The sequence below is a fragment of the Cynoglossus semilaevis genome, chromosome 10 (genome assembly GCF_000523025.1).
Source record: "Cynoglossus semilaevis isolate Cse_v1.0 chromosome 10, Cse_v1.0, whole genome shotgun sequence".
Classification (NCBI taxonomy): domain Eukaryota; kingdom Metazoa; phylum Chordata; class Actinopteri; order Pleuronectiformes; family Cynoglossidae; genus Cynoglossus; species Cynoglossus semilaevis.
The window spans coordinates 11,539,891-11,563,279 of NC_024316.1; the positions used below are offsets into that span (position 1 = coordinate 11,539,891).

At 38.5% G+C, this 23,389-nt stretch overlaps 2 protein-coding genes and 1 long non-coding RNA gene across 7 annotated transcripts in view; 1 reads left to right on the plus strand and 2 right to left on the minus strand.

Moving 5' to 3' along the window:
- Positions 1-17,587, plus strand: part of bsna (bassoon presynaptic cytomatrix protein a) — an 82,617-nt gene extending 65,030 nt beyond the window's left edge. Inside the window, exons 9-16 of one of the 2 annotated variants that reach the window (XM_025059231.1) lie at positions 1,169-3,632; positions 4,499-4,999; positions 5,997-6,325; positions 7,239-7,332; positions 7,918-8,049; positions 8,280-8,335; positions 8,544-8,683; positions 11,270-17,587. In XM_025059231.1, the coding sequence (XP_024914999.1) occupies positions 1,169-3,632; positions 4,499-4,999; positions 5,997-6,325; positions 7,239-7,332; positions 7,918-8,049; positions 8,280-8,320 (3,561 nt within the window). In that variant the 3' untranslated portion in view covers positions 8,321-8,335; positions 8,544-8,683; positions 11,270-17,587. The remainder of the gene's footprint in view (positions 1-1,168; positions 3,633-4,498; positions 5,000-5,996; positions 6,326-7,238; positions 7,333-7,917; positions 8,050-8,279; positions 8,336-8,543; positions 8,684-11,269) is intronic. The other variant, XM_025059232.1, reaches the window with a different exon arrangement.
- LOC112487590 (uncharacterized) lies at positions 3,455-12,971 on the minus strand. The gene is made up of 6 exons (XR_003050836.1): positions 12,845-12,971; positions 9,375-9,547; positions 7,904-8,039; positions 4,870-5,021; positions 4,615-4,774; positions 3,455-3,570 (listed from the first exon to the last, which is right to left on the minus strand). It is a non-coding gene; the product is annotated as an uncharacterized LOC112487590 (long non-coding RNA).
- A 1,424-nt stretch (positions 17,588-19,011) lies between the features above and the next one.
- Positions 19,012-23,389, minus strand: part of LOC103385013 (oxysterol-binding protein-related protein 2-like) — a 14,769-nt gene continuing 10,391 nt past the window's right edge. For all 4 annotated transcript variants that reach the window (XM_008318755.3, XM_025059296.1, XM_008318756.3 and 1 more), the window contains 4 exons: positions 23,089-23,214; positions 22,835-22,958; positions 22,258-22,348; positions 19,012-22,068 (listed from right to left, as the gene is read on the minus strand). In XM_008318755.3, coding sequence (XP_008316977.1) covers positions 21,966-22,068; positions 22,258-22,348; positions 22,835-22,958; positions 23,089-23,214 — 444 coding nt within the window. In that variant the 3' untranslated portion in view covers positions 19,012-21,965. The remainder of the gene's footprint in view (positions 22,069-22,257; positions 22,349-22,834; positions 22,959-23,088; positions 23,215-23,389) is intronic.

Genomic DNA, 23,389 nt, shown 5'->3' on the forward strand with positions numbered 1-23,389 from the left:
TGACACATGTTGTTTCATCAGAGTAACAACTGTATAGGTGTCATCAGTCTATTCAATGATTATTTACACCACCACCAAACTTGACCATTATTATTGTAATCTGTTATAATTTGTGGTCACTAGCGAAAATTGAATATATTAAAAAATGATAAAATAAATTGATAAAACATTTACATTTCACGGAAAAAGGCATAATGAGTGTTAGTGAGCAAAAAGGTGTGTGCTAAATGAATATTTTGAGACAGCAGCACGATTGTGTATCTTTTGAAAGTCCATCAATTGAAGAAATGCATTAACACAGACTAGAATACTGCAAATGTGTAATATGGTCTTCAACACAGAACGACACAGAACGACAAAATTTTATAAATGTGTTGATGCCTATATAATTAACATATAACAAATTTAGTTAAATGTTATGTTATGTTTTGGTTATTAATGTTACATTTTAGACAGTGACTGAATTTTAGTAAACTTAAAATTTTCAAGTGTATGATGTAAACAAAATAAATGTTTAGACCAAAAATGCTGTGGGAATTTAAATTGAAGAGACTTGCAATTTGATTAATGGAAATTACAGAATTCTTGAATTCATAGTGATATATTATAAAATGTAAAAAATTAAAAATAAAATCTCTGTGCATGTTGATGGCACAAGACTGAAAAACCTACCCACAGAGGGTACTGGTGATACAATTTTTCTAACTTTTCTTCTAACAAATTCCACATGTTTCCATATTGTCCTTGTCTGTGTGTCTTTGTGTGTCCTTTGTCTCCCTTATATATCACTACCCTTGTGTTCTCTTTTTGTTTTCTGTTTTTTGACCTTTTTTCTCTCTTTGAGTTTTTCCTCTCTTCTCTTTCATACTCTGCTCATCTCAACCACCTCATCATTCCATCTTATTCTCACTTTAAACTCACCTGTAATTGACTCCTTCTTACTCCCTTTTATTGTTACCCATGTCATCATTTGGTTTACATGTTTTTATTAAATCTGGACTACATTTTGTTTTGGTTTTACCTCTGCTATCTGTCTTCATTCAATTGGCTTACTATCATTACATTAATCATACAACACTGCTTTGTGCTCCAATCTATTTTTTTCTACGCTTCTTTGTCTGTACTCCCATCATTCCCTCCCTATTTCCCTGCCTGTCTCTGTCTCCAGCTGGCAGCCCTACAGCAGAGCTCGCTGCTCCGTAAGGTGAAGCGAACCCTGCCCAGCCCTCCGCCAGAGGAAACAACTGCATCGGGTCATATGCCTATGATGACGCATTCCCTTCAACAGGTCTACCTGCCCTCCGTGCCCAGCCTCAAGCCCAGCTCTCGGTCTGGACTGGCAGCTAAAGCCAGCCTCCTTAAAGACCTAACCCACGAACTGAAGGCTGTGGAGCAAGAGTCCACTAAGCTAAGAAAGCAACAAGCTGAATTAGAGGAAGAGGAGAAGGAGATTGATGCTAAATTAAGATACCTAGAGCTGGGGATCCACCAAAGAAAAGAGACATTGGTCAAGGAGAGGGAGAGGAGAGATATTGCCTACTTGAGGTGTATGGGGGACACAAGGGACTATATGTCTGATAGTGAGTTAAATAATCTACGATTAGCAGCCGCTGCTGCATCACATGATTCTAACGGGTTGCTGACAACAAGACCAAGCACTGCCCCTCTTAGCCAGTTTACTGGTGAACTCAACACAGCAGCCCAGTATCCACCAAACTTCCTGTCTTGTCAGTATCCTCAGAGCCAACCTGCACCACCAGCTCAATCAAGTGTGCCATACCAGTCGTCAACATTCAGTCAGCCTCCCTATCCAACAGTGTCTCAGTCCCAGGCATTGCCTCAGCCTACTCCTCTTCAGAGCCATATGCCTCCTCAGGGACCATCCTACCAACCTCAGACCTCTTATCCTTCCCATACTTATCCTCAAACACAGCCACCATACCCCCAGACAGAAATAGGGCTACCTGCTGCTCCTCAGCCTCAGCCAGGGCAGACAGGATTTGGGCCTGCACCCCCGGGTCAGCCTCCATACCCCACCCACAGCTCACCATATCCCAGTGCTGTGTCCTACCCCAGCCAGACCACCCCGTACCCTGGACATTCCCAGGCAGACATCCTGACAGTTCATCCTGGAAGACCCAGGCAGACTTCATTAGCTGATCTTGAACACAAGATGCCCACCAACTATGAAACTATCAGCAACCCCACAGTTGTGGTCACAACGACAGCACAGGATGCTAATTATTCTAGTGCAGCCCCCTCTTATGGACAATACACTGGAACAACAACCATGGCAAGTTCCTATGGGCCATATGGGTCAGCCCCTGTCTCCAGCAGCTATGGTGCATATGGTACGATGCCATCCAGCACCTACGGACAATATACTTCCCCATCGCTAAGTTCATATGGCCAGTATACCACCACCACTGCCAATACTTATGGCTATACTACCACTACAGCCAGTTCTTATGGACAATACACATCTACTGTCTCTAATGCTTACGGGCATTCTGTAGACAGTCCTTCAACCTACAGCACAGCAGAGGGGATGTATGGTGCACCTGGCTTAGAACAAAGTATTCCAAGGAACTATATGATGATAGAAGATGTAAGCGAGCTGACGGCAAAAGATGGGCTGGGCACGACAACAGTTGACATGATGCATCATGGCAGCAGTGGGCGATACCCGGGCGACATTCACAGCCACAGCAGCACGGCGCGGGGTGGAACTAGCAGCTCTACGTATGGCAGGCCACCTGAGGAAGAAGCAGCGATGCAGGAAGAGCTGTACGACCATCATGGCAGGGGTAAGAGCAGCTACAGGCACGGACATCTAGGGGGCAGCAGCAGCAGCGTGAGCTCTAGCATGGGTGGGGGATCCTCCTATTTCTATGACTACGACTATAAACATGGCAGCATCAGAAAACCTTCGCCATCCTCCAGAAGCCTTTTGGCTCCTGCTGTCATGACCAAGCGCAGCAAGCACAGAAAACTGGGCAGTATGGAGCAAAAAATCTCCAAGTTTTCTCCCATTGAGGAGGCTCGTGATGTGGAGGCAGACCTGGCCTCCTATTCCTCAGCCGCAGGTGGAGCATACTCTTCTTCTCAAATTCGAGGGCGCCAGCTGATCGAGGACTACGGGTTTAAAAGGAATACTTATGAGGGCGGCATTGGAGCCACACATGGCAGTCGGTACTATGGTTCAATGGTGGAGGACGATGATCGCATTTACTATACCTCCACTGGTCGTTCACGTTCCACGGGCTATGGCATGGACAAGATCTCAGCCAGAGATTACGCCGGTTATCGCAGTCGATCATATGAGAGGGATGATCGCCCCTACCGCTCTGGCTTCACGCAAGGACGCCATCCAGTTCGACAATACTCTGAAGAAGAGAGTCCAGTCAGTCCGTTGAGCCGGTTCATGGGGTCTGGTCGATCATCAAGCTTAGGTCCCCACCCGTACGATAGTCGCAGCAATAAATATCATTACTATTATGGCCAATATGGTTCCAGTCACTCGCTGCCAGATGTTCAAGACCACATACGGGACCTTCCCAGGACACACGTCTACAAATCGGATGATACATACATTATAGACGATTATTATTGTGCTGTGTCAGACAGTGAAGGTAAATGTGGGAGCTGAACGCCCACTTACTACTGCCCCCATCGTTTATCTAAGCGCCCCCACCCACCCAAAAGCTAGGCTTAGTAGCAAAATGAAAGAAAAGAAAGACAGAGATTGCCTTTGCATGCTGATGTTTTTCTTCTTCCTGAGTCACTTGGAGCTATTCTCTTATCAGTGGACTGCTGTCTGTCTGTCTGCCTGCCTGTCCGTTCTTCCGCCTGTTCGTCCAACCGTCTGTCTGTCCACTACTCGCATGGTTCTTCAGCGTGGTCGTTGTCTTCATTCGCTGCACTGATTCTCGAAAGGTCTTCTTTGCACGACACAAATGCATTGTGATGTCTTTAAAGGGTTTTACATTCAAATAGGCTTCGGTATACCTAATTATACAATATATATATTGTATATTATAATATATACAGTATATATGTATATATGTTAACTTTGTCTATACTGCAAAACTGCTCCGCCGCTTGGAAACAAAAAGGGCATTATTGTATAACTGCAGCACAGTTGTACTTCAAGCTTTAAGAATTTAGCCGCTCTTTTTGCAGAGACTTGCTCAGGTGTGCAGGATAAGCATAAATTGCAAATGAAAAATATTTAGCCACCAACAATGCTTGCCAAAATGGAAAGTTCTGCAGTGTTTGTGTTATCCTGTTTACATTGTCTATATATATGTGAAGGCGCTGTGATGTGTCTTTTGCATGGATGTGAAACTTTTTCCTTCCTTTCTTTCTGTCTTTTCCTTCCTTTCTTTTTTTTTGCATGCGGGTGGTCTTCTTTCTGTCTCCTTTCCTCTCTTAGCCTGCATGCCGCTGTCTCCAAACGACATGGAGATTGACTGTGATCTGCTCTCGGTTTCCAAAGCCTACCATCTGGGACAGGAAGAAACCGACTGGTTCGAAAAGCCACGATCCAGTTCTCGGCACTACGGCAGCGGTCACTCATCTGGAAGAAGTCGGCACAACGTAAAACACACTTACCATGATTATGATGAGCCCCCTGAAGAAGACTTGTGGCCTCAGGATGACTATGGCCATGCAGGACGGCACTCTTCATCCCGTGATCACCGTCACCATGGCAGCACTAGCCGTCACTCCTCTTCATCACGCCATTCTGATGAGCCAAGGTCCTCAAGGTCATCTAAGGGACACCCAAAAGACCCATCAGTTAGACATGACCCTTCAGGAAGATCTTCTTCCACAGGTAGACGTGGAGAATCAAGGTCAGGGAGCTACCATTCTTCCGACTACTTGCGGGATCCATCTGGGCACCATCATGGACAGAGGTCCTCCAGGCAGGGAGACCCACACAGATCCTCACGCAGCAAATCTCAACAACCCGCAGACATGCAGGTTCAACCACCAGGTAAATGGAGATCACCATACAGCTGATAGAGGGGGGAAAGGTCATAAGTGTGTGAAGTGTGAAAAAATACATCCAGTCACAACCAATCCAAGACAACCACAACTCCTAGGAGGCACAGACCATATAAAAAATCTGTTAATTTCATGGTTGTTCTCTACAGTCCTAGTAAAAGACAAGAAATGCTCAGTTCATTTTGAAAATCTGTTGGTGATGGCTTTACATTACATTATCAAAAACATTAAGAAAAAATAAGAGACAAAAGATAGTGGAAATAAAGGGAGGATGGAGAAGAATGTGTGGGCCCATATGATTGACAGCTGAATTATCCATTAGAGGTCAGAAATGATGAACACTAAGTTTGTGAAAATGTCTGTAAATCCTTCTCTTGATGTGAAGTCAGTGTGCCCACTTAGTCCAGTTTTGATATAATGATATATATGGTTTTGATACCTATGGTCTGGTTGGATAGCCAACCAGACCATAGGTATAAAAAGAAAAATCAAATCACATTATCCAGTGTGGTGCACTGTAAAAAAAGTGAACAGATAATCGTCTTACTGCACAGGGAAGAAATATTTTGGTCATTTTACCTGAGTTGTGATGTATTACCAAGACTTTTATAGGTCTAAGCCAGTCTTGTTAAATATTTCTTGTTGTTCAGAAAGAGTCTGCTGCTCTTTTAGATCAACTGTCCCCTTAGGGATCAACAGTTTTTTAATTAAGCATATCATGCGTAACGTTTCAAAGAAAATGTTTCTCTCGGGGCAGCACCATGACTGTGATTTTGGTACGTATTTTACAACTGGTTTGATCTTTGCTCATGACATTTTTGTCTGAATTTTTTTCCTTTATTATTTTCCTCCCTGCCAAATGCTGCTATAGCTTTATTGTGTTTAGCTAGTTCTTCTTTTGTACTGACTATACTCCTTGTACTGGTATATTTATACCAAGACAAATCTACTCTAGAGCATGTTTCATCAGCACTTTCTCCATTTAGGTTCCTCCAGGTCTGGCAGCAGCTCTTCACGTGTACAAGGCCCCTCTGGTGGGCTCGGTGGTCCAGGGCGACAGGGTGGCCCTGGCTCTCAAACAGATGGGGGACCAGGACAGAGGGCTCAGCTCCAACAACAAGCTCAGACATCAGCTGCCAGGCCAGGTCAACCTGGCGCTACACCAGCCACTGGCCCTCAGCAGCAGACCCCGACTCAGAGTCAGGGCATGGGCATAGGACAGGGCCAGACCAAACCGGGGCAGATGGGACCAGCAGGTGGACCCATGGGACAGACCAGGCAGACAAGTCTGGCAGGAACTACACCAGTGACCATGGTACGTACAAAACAAAAATACAAAAAAAAGGAGGCAGAATGGAGGACCCTGTCAAATGTCTTTTTTTTTTATAATAAAGAGATGATACAACACTTTTTTTTACAATTTTAAACCTATCAAAGATAACTATATTGTTTAACAACACATTGTAGAGTGTTGCTAAAGAGTAACATGCTAAAGAGCTGGTAAAAAAGATGACACATAATACTGTCGGAGCAAATCCCCAAAAACCCACAAACTCAGGGGAAGAACACACAAACTCAAGTCTGAAAGAGATTCTACTGAATGGCACAAAAAATGTATAAGGACAGATATTAAGTTTTATTATTATTATTTGGTATAATGGTTCCCAGAGGAACAACCACAACTCCTCTGTAGATCGCTTTGGATAAAAGTGTCTACTGAATTCATAAAAAATGTAAAAATGTAAAATAATTTGAAACTGACTCTAAAAGCTTGGTTGTGGAGTGTCAGAGTGAAAACACTAAACAGAATTCCTATGATTAATTTTCCAATTAATGCACTTTCATTTTCACTCTGATGTTGGGTCCATTGTGTAATTGATTAAGTGGCTATAAATTGTAAAATGTCAAACACTGCACTGTGCATCTCAATGCACCACCTTTGTTTTGCAGACCAGACCAAAAGGAAATGACACAGTCACACTGGTTTAAAAAAAAAAAAAAAGCTACATAGAGGAACTTATGAAAGGAGACTGCTATTTAGTAAAGTCAGACTTCTTAACTAGGGTGGAGACGGTAAACAACATGGGTAAATCACATTCCACTGTCCTTAATTTCTAAGTAATGTACTTTTGGGGAATAAAAAATAAAAGTTCTCTTTGACAAGCTTTTTCAAGTATCTCCTTTTTCTTATAGATTATATTTTGACTGTTCTTTATCTTTCTCTGCAGGCAAAGATAGACACACCTCCTGCTACAGCTATTGGAGCAAAGGCACCACCTGTCATGGCCTCCAAAGTTGCTCAGCCTCCACTCACAGGAATAGGTACAATATCATCAAAAATGGCCCTGCCACCCTCAGAATTTCAACATGTAAATGTGGTCTTTAGCCATCTTGCCCACTCCTTTCGGTCAACTTTCATTACAAAAAAAAATATGCTCTTTTCTTGTGCACCCAATGCGGAGATTCTTGCACAACACAGCCATCTAGTGGTATCACGTTCAGGCTGAAATGTGCATCACAAGCTCTTTAACATTCATTAACTGGACTGCCAAACCATCCAACCCAGCTCACGACTAAATTTCAAAATTCACATCAAATAATAATGTTAGACAAAATGAGATTTTTATTTCGTTTTATTTGGGTGTCTGCCCTAAAATTCTGGACCTGACCTTGTGGATGAGAAAATCCATCTTTTTTGTCAGAACTATTTATTTACACCAATGATGCTAAATTTTTTCTAAACCTTTACCTATACTCATACTTCAAAGACTAATAAATATTATGTTTCTGTGCCTGTATTTCCTCATTGATGCACTTTTTTTATCATTTTTTGCATCTTGATGTTTGCTTTTGGAGGGAGTTTCCACAATGTTCACTGTCTTTTTAAACTCACTGTTTTTTCTCCAGGATCCAAGGCAGTTCCTAGGCCTGGAGGTATTGGCAGTGCTGCAGCAGGTCAGCCTGGCATGGAGGGAGACAACGTATTCTCCAAGATCCTGCCTGGAGGGGCCGCTGAGCAGGCCGGGAAACTGGGAGAAGGTAAAAGCAGGACATGACACTCTCAATGACTGAACCACAGAGAAATTCCACTAATCACAATCAAATGACTAAAAGAAGTTAAAGAGGATCAAGTGGTATAAGATGAGTGAATGAAATGTTCTCGTTCACTCATTCACTACATTTTTTTAATTCCCAAATTTTGATTTTGACAAATATATAAATATGAATTAATATATATAACTAAACTAAACTTCTCTGTCTCTATTCAGCAATCTCCGGTTTTGGCAAGAAGTTCACCTCTTTCTTCTAAGGTGCCAGGACTAAGGTAAGAACTCAGACTCTCAGAAGATAGAATATGAGACACGGCTCTTTAAACATTAAGTATTGATGTGCTTTGACTGGGCTGTGACTGACATAATTTCCAAGCTACAAAACAATCCACACATCTGTGGCATAAATGTTTCTGTAGTCTTATTGTCCTGTCTCCTCTATGATAAAACTTTGTGTCTCCATGTCCATCTATACATTTGCAGGATGACGTAAATGTGAACAGATGAAGTCTTGAGGCCTTGTACCAGAAAAACTTGTAAAGTTGTCCCTATTTTGTTTCACTGAAAAAGAAAGAAAGGAGACGGTGGAGTCTGGGAAACAGAGAGCAGAGCTGAGCATAATGGTAAGATTCATCCAAACAACGATCCACCAGTCAATAAGTCTGCGGATACTGTTTGAATAATCAGCATTATTTAAATAGTAAAATTAACAGATTTAGTTTTAAAAAAGAGCTTACAGCTAATGTTTTGATATTTGGAACGCTTGTTTGTCTATTTGTATTAAAGTTTAAATCATATTCTACTGACAATACAACATTTAACAGAACTGCAGTTTGAATGGCAGCGACGTTTCATGAGCTCAACACTGTTTGTTCAACTGTCAGAGATCATTAAGTCCAATCTATCAGAAAATCTATTTGTTTAATATCTCAGCTGTAATCACTGGATCTTTACATCAACACTAATGACAAACACAGACTTGTAATTACCAATAACTCTCATTAAGAACTGGGCAGTTTGCCCACACATTTCTATCGCTGTGTAAGTGAAAGCAAAAAAGTGAAGAAAAAAATTTTGTTTGTTAACAGACCTTGAATGGACTGTTTTCACGTTACTGTTTGAAGGAAACAACACGTTTACTAGTTCAAATTGGCTGTAACTATAACTATTCAGAATAATACTTCATGTAACAGTATGTGACATTGAAAAAAAGAACTTCAAGTTTGTGTTGTGTGTGCTCTTAAAATAGAAGTGACACAGTAAAATAAAACAAAACCAAACAACACAGTTGACAGTTGAAGTACAGTCTTTTACCTCCGTGCAGTGGCTTTTTGAAGACTCTGATTCACCAGGGGGTTAACAGACGATCATGTCACACGCTTGTACTTCAGAGCCTGAGGTGTTTGTTTGTGTTCATGTGCCGGATGACGGCCTCCTCTGACTGCTGCACAGATCTCTCGCTTCCTCTCTCCTCCCACACTCGACACCTGCTGTCAAACATCACAGATTTGTTCCTCTTCCATTTTTTTTTCTTTTTTGTCATTTCATTTTTAAGTCATCTTCTCGTGAGAAGATGACTTAAAAATATTATATTTTTATATTATATTTTTTATATTATAAAAATTTAGTTTCTTCCTTGTGCTCATTTATCATTTCCGTCTTCCGCAACTGTAACAAACCCTCCATATTTTGTCTTGTCTCTGCTCATCCCACCTTTATTTCCCCAGACTATAAATGTTTTCCTCTGCTTCACCCTCCTTCATATGTTTGTACTTATTCTGTCAGACTGCCAAAAGTAACAAATACAAACAGTACACACCATTTTAGTGCATTTTAACCCAGAATGACACTTTTATAAAAGTATTTACCTTTTCAAAAAATCCTCCATGAATAGGCCCTCACCCAATTTTGACCATCACTGGTCAGTCTGGCTGAAACAATTCTATCTTAAATTATGAAAGGTAATTAATACGTGACAACAATAAGTTAAAAACACTCAACAACATTAAAGCAAATCCAATGTTACAGTCTCTAAGACTGTAAACCATGTGACGTGTTATTAAACTGGCAGCTGTTCTGCTAATGTAAAGTAATACTTTACATATACTTCTTAGTACAGTTTGGATTGGAAGGTTTGTTTAGGTTTCCATTTAATTTGATGTAGAAAAAAATGAGGACTACTGCATGTTTGGTATAAGCACTAAAGAGAACTATTCCTTTTCTGAAAATTATTAAAAATAGCATTGTAGTTATAGAGGGTAACAATAATATAGTAATAAGTTCTTCATTATCAAAAGACTTCTTTTAAATTTTCAATCAAAAAAAAAAAAACTATGGTTAGCAAAGCTCTGATGAGCCAGAATACTGTACGGTTTATCCACCGTCATCTTTTCCTGAGGCATTAACACCATCTAGTGGCCAACTTTAATCTAACACTGATCACAGACCTAACAAGCGTTTATCTACTAGTAGTCTGCTTAAAGGCTACAGTGTTCGCTTTGCACCTACCTTGGCATCACACAGAAATTCACACAATAGTGCATCTGTTAACTTTCCATTGGCTCACGCAGCCCCACTAACTAAATGTGGAATGCAAGTAAATATGCTGGCTGAGGATTGGTAAAGAACACTAAATCGCTGAAACTGATTCCTCTTGTAAAGAACTTCTTTTGTATTTTCCAAACTAAAAACTAAACTAAGTTCTAAGTTCTAAAAATGCATTTTGAAAATACTTATTTTGGACATGCATTCAAATGTTAAATTATCAGATGATTGATCAAGGTTCAAATTCGAAATTTTGGTATGTTATGTTATGCTGTTAACATAGTTATTATCCTGTTAATCTTGTTAACTGTTTTCATGGCATCTGCTCCCTGTAAAAACTCCATGTTGGGGACATGTTTCTGTTGTTGTGGTCAGTTCTGGTCAATGTTTAAAGATTGCTCCCCTGCTTCGTGTGGACTGAATGTCTGCCTGCACTAGAGGTGAAATGGTTTCTCCAGTTAGATGTAGATTTCTTCCTTCACTCTTTAAAACCATTTGTCTTCTATGACAAGAATATGTACATTCCCTTTTCGGTGAGAACTTCTTCCACAGTTGGAACCAAATAAGGATATTAGACAAGAGTCTTCTAGAAACCAACAAAGTCGCTTATTATTGCTTCAGATATAGGTTCTGTTCACATTTGACTCCTTTTGCTTCTTTTCCAGATCCATATTGTGGCTGTTGGGCACATCCATACACCTCCCACATCAAAGAGCCATTGGTGTTCAAAAGTGTGCCCAAAATCTAAAGAAGCCTCTTTTTATTTTCACCACTTTTTCTCCAAAAAGTTGAGAGATGATCTCCCCTTGCTTCACCGTAGACCTGTGGTTACGGTGGTGAGGATAAGAAGAACCACTGGAGGCTTCGACCAACTTCCATGAGGATTTGCTCTGCGGATCCAATGAAGGAAACCACAGGAAACTCCAGCATTTTCACAAAAGCCACATCATGATGCTACAGTTTATGCTCAAGGAAGTCGTAACAACACTCAGACCACCACTCTCTTTTTTTCTATATTGTTCAAGAAAAAGGAAACTCAAAAGGAGGTAATAACCATTTTTTTCTGGTACTGGAGACCTCTTGTTTCATCTCCCGAGAAGAAGAATACTGAGCAATGATGTCATTGTCAATGAATATAATAATAATGCAGCCAACAGACGAGAGCACGTTGGCAGCATTTCTTTTCCACGGTTGCTCTGTTTCTATTTACATTCCAGTTGGGAAATGAACCTGATGCTCCTCCCCCTCCTCCTCCTCTTCACCTCCCTGTGTTTCCTGAATGCTGATTCTTCTTTCTAATCCCACCTGATAATCCTCAAAATGCCATGTCTTTAAGAAAAAGTGTACAGTGGATTTAAAAAAAAGGAAGAATTTGGAATGCATGAAACTTTATATCCAAGACCTTACACTGTTCATCATCCCATAACCGATGCCATAAAGACATTGGGAAACCAATCCAAGCCAGGAGTCCTAAAAAAGAGAGATCAAAGAAGACAGAGGGACGTGGCCTCAGCAAACGAGGGCGAGCCGATGTTTTGGCACCTTTTCTCTGCAAAATTATAAATTTATTGTTTATCTGAGTAAAGTCGTATGTTGTTTGGTTGGTTTTTTCAGCCACTATAAAGCCATTGAAACAACATTTACCTGCTTTTCTCATTGTGGGAGCTTTTTTTTAAAATATTTTGCAAGATTAGGCCCTGATATATACACCTCAGCACTTGCTTTGGTCATTTATTATCATTGTTATTCCTATTTTTTTTTATTTTGTTGCAGGTTACCAGCATCGCCTTAATGATTATATGTTTTATTTTTTAAGTAACACTGGGATATTTTTATGTGAAATACATACTTGTTTTGTTTTTGTCATAATATCAGCTGAAGCAGTGGCCACAGGGAGATTACTTTATATACACATATACATACTGTCATTATTTTTATTTTGATAAAAAATTTGATATTATTTATCAATGATTAATTTATTTATGTTTTGTAATTTTTTAAGATTCCAATTCTTATGAAGTCCCATTTTAACTTTCTGGCTCTTATTTATGATCAAAAAAATTAATAAAAGCAATAGATTAAGAGATAAGAGAAGTAAAGAGCACAATCACGTGTCATTTCAGAAGTTGGTGGAAACAAAAATAAGTTGCCTGTTTGTCTAACTTACCACTGATGTACTATGAATCCTACAGAAATGTTGTACTACTGCTAAAATAATACATAAGGAAGCAGGAGCTCACCTTCGAAACTTTTCCTCTGACCAACAGTGATACACTGATGTTATCAAACAGTCGGTCCATCAGAGTGATGAGCTGCTGGAGCCTAACGTGAACGCACTGCAGGGCAGCAGAGAGTAGACACTGAAGTAGGCACTGAAAAGTAAACCAGTAAACACATCACAGCAGAACTGGACACGTGATCATCACTGGATGAGGGTTTGGGTATAATGCGATTCCTCTCACCCTCCAAGATGGACTGGAGTCTGCAGCAAAAAAAGAGGGGAAAAAAACCCCCACAAAGCTCTTTGCTCCATCAGAGTGTTTCAGCATGTCTGTGAAAATATGGGAAGCACACTCGCTGTGGTGTCAAAAAAGCAAAAACAACAAATATACATATATAGTCAGCACTGGTGTGACTGAGGAACCAAAAACAACACACATCTGATTGTGTCACAAAGTCACTTGCCTTTTTTTTAACGTTTCGTTTTCTATCATGGTGGCGTCCTGGCCTGTAACCAATCTCCCAGACTGTCAGTTGTCTTGGAATCTTCTCAGGTCAGTGTTCCTCCCTGCTGTTGTTCCTGCAGTGCATTGTGGGAATCTACTGTTCAGTCCTCAAAAACACTCTGTCGGGACAAACATTGCAAGGCCTTCAGCAACAAACCAACAAACCAACCAACTTCTGCTGTATATTGTCTGTGTGAACGCTCGCTGGGAAACGCATGTCACCCAGCGCAGAAAACCTCAAGGTCATCTCTATATTGTTCTGTTCCTAATGTTTGTATGTATGTATGTATGTATGTATGTATGTAGGGGTCAGTATGCGTGTATTTAAATGACCATCACCCAACGCGGAAAAGAAAGAAAAAAAAAAATCAAATGTACACACAACAAATATGGTGGGCAGAAGAGGCGACCTCTCATCTCCAGTCGTTCTATGCAATCTATCATATTTGCAAAAACAGAAAAATGAGGGAAAGGTGGGAACATGGGAAAATGAAAATATTCACCATCAGTCATTCTTGGCATCAGTCATAGATCCACATAAAAACTATAAACATTTATTTGTGATAGGTCACCAGTAAGTTAGAACATAACAACACAAGTGATATAAATAGAGGAGAGATATGTGTATTGTTTACAACTGGAATGTTTTGGATTTCCTCTCCATTACAGGTTACAGGGCTGTGTGCAGATATGTGGTTGGGTTATAAATGTATGCAATGGCGGTTTTCTGAATCCAGTTTCATTGGTCGACAAAACAGAATCCGAGTCAGTCCATTTATTTTAACAGAAAAATTTGATGAAACTGCCATTTCAGACACAGCGTTTCCCAACCATTAAAATAATCAGTAGTTACAGAAACTGAAATGAGTCAAACAATCAATGCAAAATATTATGATGCACAGTCAAACGAATACACTTGATAAATATAGACAGCAATATAATTCTATGAATATATATAATGGATGATATGTTTGTCAAAGAAAACAGGTAAGACTGAGCTTAGGTTGTATTTGTTTTTGTTTTACTAAGAGGCCAGACTTTCTACGAAAAACAAAACAGCCAAACGGACCCAGATTTTATTAAGGCATTCCTAAACTGAGTCAATTGTATTCAAAGGTGCAATGCCACAACGTTCATAAGCTAAATACACTGTGCAATGTACCTTGAAAAGCAAACCGTTCTTATCAATAGACCAAGAGACGTAAAGACGTAAATATAGAAAACAGTAAAAGAAAATTCAGATTTAAAGAGTGGTTTGTTCAGAATGACAACATAGAATAATTTCAACATCAATATATTAATTGAAACAAACCATAAATGCAACTGTGTAAAAGAGTTAGTTTGTTTATATATATATTATATTTTGTTGTATTTAACTGGATAATTTATTTATGTCAGAATTTATTATTTTTTTCTTATGGAACAGAATGATTGAAAATATGAAGTGGAGAGTTTAAGGTTAAAAACCTATAGACACCAACAGCAAGGATTATTTATTTAGATGTTTTACTTATATCAGCGATATGTGCATGGACAATATCAATGGCCAAAAACAGAACAAGTTAATTTTTTGTTATTGTTATTTGAAATATGTTAACTTGTTGAGTTAACTTCAGAACTCAACTCACTTATACGTTTTAAAAAAAACATTGTCTCATATCTACTTCAACAGATAAAGGCAAGTGTTCTGTTAAATGACTTGACCAAAATCACTCTCCCTAGATCACTATCAAAACTACAGGTCAATACCTGAAGCTGAATTCTGGTCAATTTTGCATGTAGCTCTGTTGTTAGAGATCTACAAGTATTGTTCCTAACTTCTTATAAATCATTAATTGACTCAACACCTCAGTTGCCATGCTGGTTGGGGACAAAGATTTTGGGTCTGTTGGTAGAACATGCTTTTTGACTGTAAAAAAGAAAAGAAGCATAACTACCCACCAATCCTTTATAACTCATTTATTTTTGAAAAGATGTGTAAAACCAGGGATTTACACGTGTTTATGCTTTTTTTAAATCATAAAATTTATTTTCAAATATAAATGATATAGTATTTTAGTAGAAGATTACTATAACCATGTTCAGGACTATTTACCTAAAATGAAACATTGAACTCCTGGAACTTGCCGTTTCTCCTAATTATTCAGTTATACCCAGTGGTTTCTTGTAAGAAAACCATTCATGTTGCATTGTACTCGTAATAATATTTCAACAAGGTTTTTTATTGTGGAAATCAAAATCCCGGAAATTTGCTAACAGCTCTGGTTATACATTACAGATACAAGTATACAACATCAGGATTACATTTTAAAATCAACCAGAATTCTTTTAAGCAATTGACTTCCCCTGGATTATATATATGGTGGATGTTCTGTACAATCTGTACAGTTGAACTGACACAGCTGTCAGTGGCTCCAACACAAGCAAGAATGACTATGAAAGACAGTGTCCTCATGAGCTAAATAATTCTAAACATCCTTGGTAGTAAATCAAATGTTTTGAAATGTTTGTAAAGAATAATCTTCAATCACCTTTGCCTCAGGAAAGCACACACTGCAGCATCAGAGATAATAGAGATCAATGGCTGTATCAATGCTGGGACACTAAAGCTGATTTTTTAGCACTTTGACACAGACCTGACCAAATTCACTCCAAATATTTGAACGACAGGTTGATTAATACATGATTAATGTCTGGGTCAAAATGTGTGAAAACATCACTCTTGTTTTTTGCCCTGGTCTTTATGCAGCCACTGAAGATGTGACATAAATATGCATAGCAGCAAGGGCTTTTTCTACAATACTAGGTACTAAAGAAAGCCATCCTGTTACTGCCCTCTAGCCAGTCGTGGTCTCTGTTTATACCGTGCGAGGTATCTGTCTATTTCCAGAAACACAATGGACTTCAGGTCAGACCACAGCAATCAACAGTGGGCAAAACTGGCAAGCCACAGTCTGTTTTTTCATAAGGTGTCTGAGGCATGTAGGTCCAATGTGTGCCCTTGTCCAAATCTCCCCAAGAAAGACAATAGTTTGTCATTAATGTTCCACCTACTCTTAATTCAAAATGACATTTTAAAATCCCTGCCCTGCCTTGCAATAAAACAACAGTTGAGCAACACCCAAAATGTATATAAATGTGAAATTGTTGAATTATTCCAGGCTCAAGAATATTAGCAATAAGGATGGATATATAAAATCAAACAGCCAAACCAGTATTTGACTCTTTGGAATAGCAACAATGGGACACTGTAGGCTAAAACTTACATACATTTAGGGCTGACAGTTGTTTTGCATTGACCTCTGCACCTCAGAATTCTTTGGGAAATCCAGACTGTGTGCATGTGAGACTTCCTAAACCAAAAGGTAGCATAGCATACAAGGCTTGTACAGTAGTGTTATAAATGTCGCCGCTGCTCTTGCTGTTGGCCATACAGGTAGAAGTAAGAAGAAGAAGATCCAGAGAATGAAGAGAAATTTAACATATATATTTATATATACTTGCAGAAAACATATCTATCTATCTATACCTATAAATATATACAAAAAAGAGATCTGGAGGGAGAGAGAGGAAAGATGACAGAAAATCTCACACTCCCACTTTTTACACTGTAAACGCATCCTTTCTTCATGACTTGTGATTGTAAAACTACAAGTGCATGACCCGACAACAAACCCACCCCTTAACCATCTCAGCCTTTTGACTTCCCACCCCACAGGCTGCCATGATTTCTGTGTAAATACTAGAAGAAAAAACCACACACACACAAAGCTGATAAAAGTCTGCTTTAAAAACAAAGTGCAAATGTTCCGACAGACATGTTCTGTACAACATGTATAAATCTCACATTACACACACAAACACATGCACATGGGCATGAAAGCCTCACTTCCCAAACCTTTGTTTTCTGTGTGTTGAAATGCAACTACACACTACATAACAACTGAGCAGTGGTTGACTTGAATAATAAAATTACAATATTGAGTTGTGTATGTGTCTGGCTGGCTCGTGCAGACTGTTTCAATCTCATTAATTCAAGTTGTATTTGGACATTTAAAAAAAGAAGAAAAAAAAGAAAAAATATTGGTCTGTGTAGAGTTTCTATACATGTTGTGTTTGTAAAATGAGACGATATCCAAAAAGAATTTGGGAAAAAATATTCTGGTTACCGTGTAATTTTATGAGACGGACAGATATATTTATGGGGAGATGGAGAGAGGTAAGAATTGGTCGCTAGAGATATGTATAAAAAAATAATAAATAACTCAATGAATGACAAAGAGAGAGAGAAAAATATAATATAAAAGCTTGAGAGTCTATAAATGATGTTCCATTCACTGTTGTAAGTGCAATGAGCTAAAATTCCCTGTTACCCTATTGTAAAACCTTGTGTATGTTTACGTGTATTCTTCCTGTAAATGGGTGTAGTAGAACTGGTGCATCATGCCATGTAATGTGATGAATGACAAATTATGACCTTACATACATTTCAATCAGGAAAAAATAAATAAATGAATAAATAATAAATATACAGAAAACAAAGCTTGTGTGTAAACTTATTTTTGCTCTTTGGAACCACGACTACTACTGCAATAGGCGCAGATGGAACTGGTAGCGGGGACCCCCTCAGATTGAAAGTAACCCCAATTGGCCCTAGCCTTAACTGCGTTCTCTTAGGGGTATAAAACGTATAAAAATTGTGCGCGTCTTTTGACCCCGATTTGTAGACCTGGGTGCGTTTTTCTTTAACAAGATCTGGCAACACAGCAATCAACGCGTACGAGCCACGGTGTTTTCCACCACTATTTCCATTTAGTGCATTTAAACAGATTGTATGCTTCAACCTGAACGGACAAATGCAAGCACACGTGAAACCGTAGATTCGCCAAGACCCGGAGAAAAAATATCGGCCTGAAATTTTAATCCAGGATACAGGATAATCTGTCAATTTGTAGGGGCAATAAAAGTGGTTTGTTTTGTTTAATTTTGATTTAATTTAATTAATTAAACAATTTTGTTTGTTTTGGGACTGTTTTTTATATATTTCAAAATGGAAAAGGTCGATATAACAATATACTTATTTATGTTACCAAATATTAAGAACGAAGCACTTACCTTCTATAGTAAGAAAACTGCAATTCAATTCCACTCCAGGGTCTGAAAGTTTGACGGCTATCAGCGGCCATCTTCGAATCTGTTCTCGAAGGTGACTCGATTGGCACTCCATTACCAACGGCTGCTACCCGTCTCCACCAATCACAGTATTTTGTTTGCATACAGCTTCACTCGCACTTTATCACATACTCTGTTAACGATTTAGACAGTGAAATTACAACAGGTTTGAAATTCAGCCGCCTTCATTAAAGATCACAAAAAAATAATGGAATAAACACACACAAATGTATATATATATTTGTGTTTATTCCGTTACATATATATATATGATTGAAATATTGTGTTGCAACATTGTTCAATTTTGTGTTCATTGAAATACAAATACAATTATCTTTACAATTTTCGTGCTCATGTATTTAACTGTTTTAATAATACTTGAGTAGGATTATTACTACGAGTGTGTTAGCAAGTTTCCCATAACCACACATTTAAGTATTCAAATTGTTGATATAAATGTATATCAGAGAAATTAAATAAAAATACATGAATAAATATCCAGCTCAGACTGCTGTGAGAATATTGTTTTAATATTTAAAAGGAATGACAAATTGTCAAAAGACAATTGATTTTATTAGTTTATATTTCCCCATTTGTGAACCTAGCAAGTTGTCTGCAATGTTCCCACCTAAAAATGCTTAAATACTATAAAAATAAATCAATTGCACAAAATAATATGCCATTTTGCTCATGATTACCTCTGTGTAACACTTACATCAACAATCACATCATACAGTTCAAGAGAAGGAGACTAAAAGTCATTACAGAATAATCTCAATGGAACATTCAAAGCAACACAAAAACTTAGAGGTTGTTTAACAACAAGAGCATTAGTTGGGTAACATGTACAGTCCACATACAAGAAATGAATGCTATAGTCTTAATCTTCACAAAATGCATGGACCAAATACTCCTAATAAAGTCTCTTGTTCTTGTGTAGGTACATTTCTACATTGTCTTGACCAGTGTTGTGTTGGTACAGCATGTGACAGTGCACCGTGAGTAGTGTTTGAAAAGTTCAATTTTAATGACACAACTAACAAAATACAAAAACAAAACAAAAAATGGGAAAATTAACAACAGGATTTACAGTAAGTAGCCAGAATATTTGAAGCTCAGTGTCTGACTACTTTTACACTGTCCAAACTGGTCTGGTCATTGGTTTGCATCTGGACTCTCTGAAACAACAGCTCACCTTTGCGTTATAGTAAAAAGAATATAGAGCAAGAGAAAAGATGCTTGACAAAAGAAGTAATTCATAAAACCTCTAATATCACAAATAAAATGCATGGAGAGAGAGAAAAACAGTATGGAACAATGAAATGAAGAAACAACATTCATGAAGAGTAACATGAAGGGGCAAGGATTTAAATTGACCCAAGGTTAGAAACGACAGAATAACTTTAACTGGAATAAGGTTTTAAGACTATGGCTAGGACAATAATCTAAGCATCTGTTATCAAGTGTTAGGTAGAGTTAGGTCACTCTACAAAGACCCATTGGATCTATTGTGTTGTACATGTTTAGCGGCGACAGTTGCACGGAGCTGTGTGACTGTTGCTTTCAGACTATTTAGGAGACTACTTGCAGGAACGTCATTAACAATGTTTAAAGGAAGTGTGCTTGAGTGTAATGTAGGGGAACATGTACACTCAGCTGAGTTGGATCAACTTTGGGTTGACTTAAATATATATAAATATATATACTTTAACATGGGAGTTACATTCTCCACCATTGTTAGTACAGAAATTAATTGAGCTTACATCAAGTAGAAAGTTCAAGTAGAGGACCTGACAACAAGAAGAAACAGGGTTGTGTATAAAAACAATGGTTACAGTCACAACTATTTCAGTCTGGTTTAAATAGTGAAAGCTTTAGGATAAGATATTGTTATTCATGTCTGGGTCTACTAACGCTGCTTACAGAAGATTGTGAACACTTGATAAAAATGCATTTAAAACTAAAACCTGTACTTTTCTATGCACCCAAATCATTATTTATCAAGTCAATGAGATCAATTAGGACAAAATAATTTACCATTCACTCCCTTAGTTAAACATAAACTACTTTGGAAATTTATCCGTTGTGACACCGCATAGTTTACCACAGGGTCACATCCGCTTTCTTTTATTCTCACAATTCTCAAATTTAACAGAGGATGCCAACTGTTGCAGTTTAACAGGTTGGTTTCCATCCATCCTAAATAAGGAAAATACTTGAGGTCATCAGGTGTTTCTGTTCAGAATCAGATCTGGACTGCATTTGTGTATGTGATGTTCAGGTGGAATGAAAGGCAATAAACACTGACAATCAACAATCAGAAAAGTCACATATTAGTATTATCTAGATAGAATTAAAATAGCAGCTTAGACGTAAATTATGGCTGGGAGCAACATGAAGTCACCAACTGTTTGTAAATCAACTACTGTATTATTGTGTGTAAATTATTTTAACAATTTAAAACCTGGAATGACACATTGCACAAACAATGTCACTTTGAGTTAACATATATTTAGCTAGATATCCATTTATGTCTGCCTAGATTTTTTTTTCATCAGTGGCAGTCTGCTATTTTCATGTATTCACATTTGGTATTTTTTATTCCGAGCCAAGTGGGTTCCATTTATGCAGAACATTCCACCAGGCCACCGAGGGTCGTCACACTAGCTTTCTTATTTAGTTCATCATATTAACGCATAAACCTTATGTAGAGGGTTCACAAGAAAATAATAGTGGTTACTGGTTAGACAGGGGAGACTGGGGTAGTTATGAGCTCACGCTTACATTGAATTAGTTGTGACCGATTACATTTTTTTTATTATTATTTCATCCTATGTACTTGTTCTTAATCTTTAAGCCTAAAAGTTTTTAAAACATTAAAAAAGATCCTTCTCAAGAGTCCATCTGCAGTCATAGGAGCATTCACATCCCTGATTCCCCCAGTGACCGAGTTTCCATCAGATAACACATTAATGCTTCCTCCAACTTACTTCACGTTACTTTTGCTCATTAATGAAATACGACAGAATGTTTGTAGAAGTTTCAGTTTAGAAGTGAAGTTTTTTTTCACATCCGGATGAAACATGCGAGTCTGTGGGCTGTGTTTTGAATCGCGTGTTCCAACTCTCTGCCGCTGGGATTTGTTGTGCTGCAGATATTGTCGAAGTAGAGACTTGGAAAGGTTTGCTGGTTGTTTGACGATAGTGGAAAAAAACACAACTGAATGGTGTTGTGTCTGTGGTTTTCCATAGACATCAAGAAGATTACAGAGTGGAGATCTAGTTCCTGTGTAGGTTTTCCCCCTGTGAGCTGGGAGTGGCAGTCAGGATGAAGATGATGGTGATGGAGTGAGATGAAGACAAAAGTAAAGGCTGGTATGTGGATTCATAACATCTTGTTGTAAGTCATGAGGGGCAGGTCATTGCAGGTTACAACTAAGGGATATCTTAGAGACTAAGATATATCAGTAGATGTCAGGCAGATCTTGGTAGTTCCTATTGAAGTAGCCACCAGTGTAGATCCAGTCCTGGTTGCCTGTGTATGGGTTGGTGCCCATCTGAAACCACCTGAATGAGAAAGATACACATTACGGTCTGTGGAGGTCTACGAGGGCTATTCAAAATATGTTTGACGATTCTTTTAGGATAAACCATCTGTTTGGTTAGGTTCAGTGTTTCCCTAGGCATCTCGTCCAACCAAGGCAAAATGTAACTACAGACACTTTGCTCATAAGCTCATGTTTGCACATAACCCACCTGGTGGACCATTCCTCTTGATTCCTGGCCCTCTCTTTTCTTGCAGCTCTTTGTTTCTCCTCCAGCCTTTCCTTGTCTTTACTGGCATCATCTGCACAAACACATCATGTCAAAATCAGGATTTTCTGCCATTCGTACAGGAATCCACTAGGTGGAAGCATGGTGTTAATATTACATATAATGTGGTAGACGTTTCTCACAGGGGGACGCTGACCCTGAAGGTCTGCAAAGGTACTTCAGTTGACTATCTAATTATTTTTAAAGATGTTTTACCAGAGTAAAGATGTTTTTTTCTTAGCTTGTCTTCTCAACACATTTATATTAATCCAACATATCTTGGTAACCTATAAATTAAGTTTACTGCAAACACAAATTTATACAATGTATGTATTAATGTATATATAGTGCGGGGTGCCTGCTCCATCAGTTTTGGAGTACATCACCTAAAAAACATTGACCTAAGGCAATTAAACCTTTATTACTTAAAAAAATGCAGCAGTAATCAAAGTAAAGCAAAGTGGAAAGTATATAAATTAAAACTTGATGGATTTATATGAAAGAAAAGAAATTTACTTACCCATGTTGCCATTCTCCATGGCCTTGATGTCAGGCCTAAAGCGACAGTCAGTGGAAGGCAATATGGCCTCCATGCCTGGCACCAGCTCGTTGAGAGACATTGCAAAGTTGGTGAAATTGTACATCTGTGTAGGGGGTAATTTTATGCAGTTAAAATCATGTTTAATATGTTGATATAACCATTATTAAGATAAGAAAATTGATTGATATTTCTAAAAGCAAGGTGATCACACAGAATAAGATGAATATCCGTACTGTAGCAGAGTGAGCAGGTCTGGAGTCTATTCTCCACAGCAGAGTGCTTCCTGGAATGACTGACACAGTCTCCTGGACTTCAGGCATGTCATCAGCATCATCATTCTCTGCTCCTTGTTGCTCCTCCTGAAAAAAAAGCATATTTCACTTTCTAATCTTGATCAGGAATATATATTTCTTAATCATTAGTCATAGAGCAAAGCAAACATTTTGCAGCAACAAAACAAATAACCAGATGCCTATTAGCGTTTACCTGAACCTGCACAAGGCTATTGATTTAACTTGTCCTCTATATGTATAT